The 8,861-nt window shown below is 34.9% G+C and overlaps 1 protein-coding gene across 4 annotated transcripts; it reads right to left on the minus strand.

The window, feature by feature from the left end:
• Positions 1-1,056: 1,056 nt before the first annotated feature.
• On the minus strand, positions 1,057-8,489 carry LOC128211967 (aquaporin FA-CHIP-like). Of its 4 annotated transcripts, none has more exons than XM_052917155.1 (8): positions 8,446-8,489; positions 7,336-7,453; positions 6,737-6,904; positions 6,246-6,433; positions 4,749-4,953; positions 2,372-2,452; positions 1,971-2,082; positions 1,057-1,599 (listed from the first exon to the last, which is right to left on the minus strand). In XM_052917155.1, the coding sequence occupies exons 2-8, from the start codon at positions 7,426-7,428 to the stop codon at positions 1,517-1,519; spliced, it is 930 nt and encodes a 309-aa protein (XP_052773115.1). In that variant the 5' UTR covers positions 7,429-7,453; positions 8,446-8,489; the 3' UTR covers positions 1,057-1,516. The 4 variants fall into 4 exon arrangements, with proteins under 4 accessions (XP_052773115.1, XP_052773117.1, XP_052773114.1 ...); XM_052917157.1 differs by lacking the exon at positions 8,446-8,489 and adding an exon at positions 8,131-8,414; XM_052917154.1 differs by lacking the exon at positions 8,446-8,489 and adding an exon at positions 8,140-8,413.
• Between the last annotated feature and the right edge of the window lie 372 nt (positions 8,490-8,861).

Genomic DNA, 8,861 nt, shown 5'->3' on the forward strand with positions numbered 1-8,861 from the left:
TTGAATTTTCAACATTTAACTTTTATTTCAATATAATTACACTTGATAACGATAAACAACATTCTGCTTATAAAAAGACTTCTGTAATTGTAGTCTTGGATTTCTTTTAAACAAGGAGACACTTTTAGAGACTCAATGTTGCACCAAGTAACACACACAAGTGTTCCATGTCTATGTTCAGTGTGTTTTGCAAATTTCCGCAGATATCTTTTTTATTGTTCTATAAATGTGGCTGACACAACCGCGTGTTATGGTACGTGAAATTCAGTGGCGTTTAAAGAGTACACGGGCATCAAAAGTATTGTAAAAAGAGTATTTAGTTGTATTCGGTACACAGACTCACAAAAAAATAAAATATAATGGTGTACACAGGATTCAAATAGAACATGAATGTGTGAGTATTTGGTACAAAATACAGCGGGTGAGTAAGAAATTGAGTATGGCATGTAAGAATGGATTCAGTCACGTGGTAGAGTATACGAACTACTTGGCTCGGCCTCTGCCTAGGTCATTGTTCCTTTTATGACATTATACATATACGAAACAAGTTTGGAACATAATTATTTCAGAATAAAAAACAGATGTACGAGAGTAAAAAAGGAAAAGGAAATACGAAAACATAAACAATTCATAAATGTCTGCACCAAAACACGAACCCACCTATTCAACGTTTAAAAGGGAGTGGCCACTTGCCCACGTGGCTGTTTGAAGTTACGTTTATAAGCAACCGAAGTGTTAACGGCCAATATCAATTTTCCAAACGGTTGAAAAATACAACGGTGATGTGTAGATCAGAGACATCATTTTTGTCAATAGTTTTTGCTTTCAAGTTATTTACAAAGCAACTTAAATTGAATTTTCAACATTTTTTGAAAAAAAAAGAGTTTTAAATTAGAATAGGATAGATTTAAGTTCATCACCTGACTTCCAATAAATTAGAAACTGTTACAAAATGAGACTGGTAAAATCATAACTGGTTTCATTACGGATAATATGCGTACAAGTTTGGCCTCATTTAAAACCTAATGATTTCATTTTTTCGGAAAGTACAAAATATTCTTTTTATTTATATATGTATTAGCAATATGAAACAAAGCTTCGTAAGAGTACATTTCTCTTAAAATACAAATGGCACAGTTCAGGATAGATTCATATGAAAATAAATGAAAATGCAAATTTCAAAACAATGTCATATATACGGTTATTGACTTTTAAACCATTTCTATGGCCACCAAGAATTTTTCACCGAGACGAAGTCACTGATGTGAACAGTATGTACATTTAAGCGCACACAAGTTTGTCCCGTGATTGCTTATTGACCAGGAAAAAGATCAATATATGCCAAACATTGTATAGCATGAGATATAACACATTACACAATTTGCCCACTATTTAAACACATGAAGTATGCCCATGGGTTACACTTAAGAAACTACAAGGTATACAGAATGGTATATAGAGAACGCAGTTGATCATGTTTTCAAAGGTATATGTCATTGCAAATGAAACAGCATTCTCAGAATTTGGAAGATTTGACGATAGATCTGCCCGATTCGCCAAAGTAGTCCTTGGGTAGTACGATCACATCTTTGGAGTCCACTGTAAAATATGATAAACGAGTATTCAAAAGAGTGTGCAGACATGCACTTAAAGCGATGCAGCTACGATAGTGAACTTCTCCATACACTACGTTCGCACAACTGTCAAAAATGACCTCATCGACATCATCGACAGAAGTAGCTCGTCGTTTTTTTTTCAAAAGGAGGACTTATTTTTCATTTGCATAAGACATTTTTTGACCTTGGAGACGTTAGTCAGGAAATTAGAATCACAATAAACATGATCACAATTAGCTATTCTTGTTAGTTTGCGTAAAACCGCCGCTGCTATGGTATTGACCTTTACTAACGTCAAAGTTATCCAATGCGGTTAAGTATTGTTTTAAACAGTAGAAGGGTAAGTTCACTCACTAAGTTGTTGGGCGGTCTCCGGGAAGGATGATGTTTGACGGTAGGGAGAGAACAGGTACTTGTATGCAATCGCTGCGGTCACTCCGCCCATCACCGGACCCACCCAGTATACCTGAACAATTCTTATAACACTAATCGTGATGAACAGCGTGATGATTAAAATGATGATGATGATGATGATGATGATGATGATGATGACGATGACGATGACGATGACGATGACGACGACGACGACGACGATGACGATGACGATGACGATGACGATGATGATGATGATGCATATGGCGACAACAACGACGACGACGTTAAATGATGATGATGATGATGATGATGATGATGATGATGATGATGATGATGATGATGATGATGCTTTCATACAATGATAAAACACACTTATCTACCCAATGATAGTCGAAATTATTCGAGACGACCGAGGATGCGAAGGATCTCGCTGGGTTCATGCTTGCGCCGGTAAACGGAATCTGAAACAGGAACTTGTATTTTTATTGTTCATTAAAACTTCTTTATTAATTTTGAGCCTTTTGAATAACCTATGATGATACCTATGACTTAAATGATACACCATAATAACGTAACGGGAATTTTCCTCCGCTATTTTATAACTTTCGGTGAAATGTAAACAATCAAGGTCAGATACTTATTTCATCCACCCCAGAAAAGAAGATCCAAATATTTTGCCATGCTGAAAATCCCTTTTTTGCCCATGGGTAAAGATAATTAAGTACCCGTATGGAACTACGCAAAAAGAGTTCCAACGAAAAGATACTTTTTAAATATATCTTGTTTAATTGAGGTGGGAGAAAAACATCAACTATGGCAGATCGTGTAAGATAGGTTCATCCAAACCCTCGTTAAGGGGATTCTTCGGAGACTCGGTTAACCTCGTTTACGCAAAAAACACTACGCTCGGGTTGATGGTCTTACACCGTCTGTCATTGAAGATATTAATTGTCTCGGTATTTTACGCTTAAATGTTCTCACTGTTTGTAATTTGACCCCTTCAGTTTATGTGCGCATATATAATAAACCGGGACACATTATCAGTGAGGTTTTTTTTTTTTGAATTAGTACCAGGTCCTGATGAAATTCACTTTAAACGGTATTTTTTAAAAAAGTCCATTGCTTTTGTTTTAGTGAATTGTCGATAACATATATCACATATGATACATGACATCGGCTATTTTCTCCATGCTTTCTACGTTTCAAAGCTTTTGCGAAGCATACATCAGATAAACTTTAAATTGTATGCGCGAGCACGGGCGTTAGTCTAACAAAACACTGATCAAACAGTCATCAACAATGTTTGCTCCGCCAAAACGACTATGGGAGCATGAACCTCAGTCTAACACTGTATAACAGAGCTGGTGTCAATAGAGTGTAGAAATTCTGATCAAGCTATCATCAGCATTAACCAATGGAAGAACCTCAAAGATTGAATATAGTATTTTTTGCTCTGCCTATCCTGTCGGTAACGAGTGACTATGGGAAAGCACAGTTAAATTGTAATAAGCATATATGGGTCTTAGTAATGTTTTTACTTAACCAAGGGGTTAAAAACACAAGGTATGTTTAACACATAATTATTTAAATTGAGAGTTAAATACTGAAATGTGTAAATGAATGAAGAGCTCCAGGAATCATCAAGAGCTTCAACATATATTAATTATTTGAAATCTTGTCGTGTCACTGTTGTCGTGTTTAGATACAATACAAAAACGAAATTTAGAAAACCACTGACACGATTAAGAGAGGCTTCACATAGATGTGGCAGCGTTTATCATACACGTAGTTAGTGAAATCACTTCGTTGATCTTGTAAACTGTGGAAACTTTACAGGCAAACGAATGTGTGGTTCTTGCGGATGGAATAAACGTTATATATAGCCAATGTTTAAGGCCTATTGACGCTTGTTCTACACACAACACTTCAATTACCTACGCTTGTTTTCAGTTTCATTGCGGGAGAGATTTAAATAACAAGAAGCGTTTTGATCATGCCTTCAAAGATAAAGAAAAATACGTGGTCAAAATTGCATCGTTTCTATTGAAGCAAAATATAAATTCCCAATTTAAGTTGTGCGTTTTGTATACCGGAACCGACTAGCTGTATCTTTCCATTTGATGAATTTAAAACATATCACATGCTTGCAAAACACCAAACTTCAGTCTTTAAAATGTGCAAGAGATAGCAGTATTATCGCATACTATTTCACTCTGAAATGCGATACTAATCACAAAAATGCAAGTCTGGTTGACGCAGACTGATATTCTATATTATGTCTGACATGTTCATTAACCTTTTGCTCTAAACTTTGATTGCATGACATATAAAAGAGCATTTTCATGAATCAGATCTTTTCCTCAAATTAATTCGTGAATGCTAATATCAAATCGCATAAGTATTTAATAGCATTCGTGAACATTGGCTCTCGGTTCGTATGAATGTAATCTTATAAACCTATAAAGTACTCTTCAAAAGAACGAAAAAACAACAACCTGACAGTATAAACTTTAGGCAACTGTTCTTGCAACCATCCCAGGTTAAGTTAGTATCCAAAAAACGTTTGCAAAATAATTTAGGAACATACGAACACACAATTTAAAGTCGATCAAGTTAAGTTATGATCGCTTACGAAAGCAACGTTAACTTGTGATGGTTTTCAATGGAAAACTTAAATTATGATTTTTTATGCAAAATATAGTTATACACTTATAAACTAAATAAATAAACTGTCAAAATAAAGGCATGCTCACTTACAGAGGCGAAGTGAAGGACGGACACAGTGAGTCCAATACCAAGGGCTGGGCTTCCGAACAAGGCTCTGCTGGGGTCTGTGCACCCGAATATGGACATGACCAAAATAAAGGTGAACACCAGCTCGCACGCAAACGCCTGGCCACCATTGAGGTCAGGTTTTACTGTGGTCAGTCCAAGGTTGTCGTTCAACGCACCAGGGGTCACACTGGTGAAAAGAAAAGTTAGAAATACGGTTCAATACAAAATGTTATGTGATAGGCGATTTTCAGTAGGGCCTTTAATTAAATCACAGGCAGATTATCAGACTAGTAATTGGAATGTAAACTTTATTTTCAGTCAATGAAACGACTCATCGGTTTGTGTAAAGATCTAAGTTTATTCGATAAAAAATCAACTTTCAGCCGCCTTTTTAACCTCCGCCTTCTCAAAGTATTTGTCAGTATTATCATGATATTTGTCAGTGATAAAATAATTAAATTAAACTAAAAATCCGTTTTGCCGTTCTTTTCAAGAATAAATTTCAATCGAATAGGCTTCAGTTAAAAACTAATTTATGCGTTGAATGCGTATCGGTATATCAAATTGTAGGATATATTCTCATTCTTTTAGGGCGTTTTTGTTGATACCAAACCAGTTTCAGTTTTGGTTTCAATGGTTTCAGCAGTTACGAAACCGGTTTTGATAGTTTTGCTTGAAGTAACAAATGCATGATTTTGTGTACATTTTCAACAATATGGCGGAGCTACTGTAGCTACTGAGCTACACAATTACTGATGTAACCCTTTTCATTTAGCTCATTTGCCAATTGTTTGGCATTGTTATAAAAAAATTGAGTTTCAACAAACAAAGTTGATCACTATCCGCCATGTTGTTTTCGAAGTAAACTAGTTTTCGGATGGAACGAACCGATGAAACCGCCTCCGGTAGAGGTTTCGATAGTTTCAAAAACCGGTTTCGGTTTTCGTTAAAAAACGATTGAAACTGGTTTTGGTTTTATTTGAAACTGTTACAACAAATACACAGTAAGTGAAACCGATATAAAACCGAAACCAGTTTATTACCGACAAAAACGCTCTTAGTGTACACGCTCGCTCTTTCCCTTAGTAATCAATAAGATTTTATCTAGTATCTACTTCACGTTAACCAATTTGATTGTGATTTTAAACCGTTTAGAAATTGTTATTGAATATATACCGATTACTTAGAACTTAGTGTTTTTCTATACTATAAGACAATCTCATATCAACATCTAAGTTGTTTTCGTATGAAAGATAAACGATGTATAACTATATGTTTGAATTTATTTACTCCTTAAAACTATTTGAAGTTTAAACTGCAGACAACTACAGTCTTTTTTAAATTTGTTTACTTTTTGATAAAGTTGACTATGCGTCGTATACCACATTTACTGTACTGTAGAATCTCAATGTCTAATTTGCCGGACTCATTCGGTCGATAAAAAGATCTGTTCTCGCAAAATACATTGAAATTAAGTACCCTTTTAAAAGCAGAGAACCAAGCATCCCACCACAACACTGGGCCACCGTGTAAAGCACTGCACGTGCTGGACTTATCTCCATAGCAACGGCCATTGCCAAGGAGACTGCTGGGTTCATGTGACCTCCAGACACGTGACCAAACATTTGGATACAAACGGCAATCATCAGACCAAAAGTCAAGCCGATCTGAAATTTTATATCATCATCATGATCATCATGATCATCATCATGATCATCATCATCATCACCACCATCATCATGATCATCATCATCATCATTATCATATTCATCACCATCATTATCATCATCATCATCATCATCATCATCATCATCATCATCATCATCATCATCATCATCATCATCATCATCATCACCACCACCACCACCATCATCATCATCATCATCATCATCATCATCATCATCATCATCATTTGAAATAGCTATTACTAGTCTATATGATCATATAAAAGTTAAAACGTTTCTTATTACCCTGACGAACTTCCCAGCTGAGTCTGTTATAGGGACTATGTCTACGGCTGACATGGTTCCTATAAACACGAACAGTAGCGTGGCTAGAAACTCTGCCAGTACGGCTCTCCACAGGGACCAGGTCTTAAGCTCCTGCGGGTTGATATATGACTGATATCTACACGGTTTCTGTTGAGAACGAAAAACACCGTATCTAAATACCCGTCAATACGGCTCACCAAAGGGTGAAAAAAAAAGTCGATTGTTTGTCAGTTTTATTTACTAGAGGATACGTTTTCAAAATAAAGAACATATCTTTGGCTAACAAAAAATTGTAGTAACAAGGCAAGAATTTCATCTTTTTCAACAAATAAATCATTTTTTTATCGATCTGACTTAACAATCGTAATGTTTATGTGTAATAAAAAACTAAATAAATACGGTGCATCTGAAATTGACTTATTAGCCTTGGTTGATAGTTTCAACAACGAAGCATGGGTGTTATAACTGTTACAACGTATTGTCTGGCACTTTGCCTTAAGCAGCATTTTTTTAAGCCAACACAAAAATTGTGAATTATTGTTAGATTATAATCATGCGAAAATATAGTAAGATGTAACCTGCAGCCAGTTTCCGGTCTCAGTTATGTCACCCTGCCTTAGTTTGTCAAGATGGGAAGCCAGATACAGGAAGTAACCGTCAATCGGCGACATGATGTAATCGGCACAGGGTTTTCACCTGAAACCAATGCGTGTTGAAACGTTTTATCCATGAAATATGCTCGGAAAAACAGAACAGAATATTATTTTTCTACATTTTGAAAGGTTTAATGCCTTAATTTGTCGTATTTTTTCCGATCGTTCAAACATAAATGAAACGTTAAAAAAGGCCCAGTTCAGTTCTTATAACTACAAGATTAAATCACTATAATTTATGTAATATATTTTGTCTTAGAGACGGAATTAATCCATTTCTTTTGTTTTCGAGTGGTATGTAGCCGTCGGTCGCGTATGGATATCGTTGTCCCGGCGTACAGTACGGCAGCGCCTGGAGTGCGTTTTTTTAATATTTCAACGATACAAACAAACTAAATTACTGTCACACATTAAATGAAAAACTTAAGCTAATACACAAAAAGTTCTATAATGATTACATATCAATGACCTCATTATTTAGATTCAGCTGTTCCAATCCATTTGGGCGTTTCACACAAAGAACTAAATGAAATCTTATTTTGACACTTCTAGGTTAACCTATGTGTATGCTTTCTATTTTCAGACTTGAAAGAGTCTTTTATTTAGTGAAATCCTTTCATTAATTTAAAATATTAAAAACATTGGAGAAATTATGCATTTGACTGTCGTCAATATGTATTGGATTTTAAAATGTTTTTAGTAGAGTTTGTTTAATATTACTTGTCTAACCATATACTAATTTCACTATTATATTAAAGTCTTCTTGAACACTCCATTTTTTTTACACTTTTATTTCCATTTAATAATTAATTTTTAAACAAATATTCTAATTCAAGGTTCTTTATGAAAACGAAGTGTAGGAAATCCTATGTTTCTGAAACAATTATTAAAAGATTTATCCATTTTCCGGTTGTTACCAAGGAGGAATATAATAGACAAACGTTTGGTTTCATTTTCGACCATTCAATGCGATTTTGAAAAGTAAATATCATTTAAATTGATCATCATAATAGAAAAACAATGAAAATAGTGTACTTGAAATGTTTAAACAGTTTTGTGCACTGACAGCACGAATGGGTATTGTTTATTGATATTCATAAGCGTGATTTTAATAACAAGATGCTTTCTCGAGAAGAACGGTCACATGGGTGGTCTAATCCAATCGGAATGCAGCTTTTAAGCTTACATGCGCAAAGGTGTATTTCTGTTCATGCTAATGGCACTGAAACAAGTTTGAATAATAAACGGTTTTAAACGGTTTTTAAGTTGTAAGTTTTGGGTATGTATTGATCGAAAATACTTAAACAGTTTTATGTCATAAAGCAATATGAATCATTAGCAGCGAACATTTCAACATTTCAGATATTTTTCTAAAATCCGTAACGAAGATTCCCATAATGCTGTGCACTCAGGTAATGTATATAGCGCAAAACATAAAAAGTATAATAATA

The sequence above is a fragment of the Mya arenaria genome, chromosome 12 (genome assembly GCF_026914265.1).
Source record: "Mya arenaria isolate MELC-2E11 chromosome 12, ASM2691426v1".
Classification (NCBI taxonomy): domain Eukaryota; kingdom Metazoa; phylum Mollusca; class Bivalvia; order Myida; family Myidae; genus Mya; species Mya arenaria.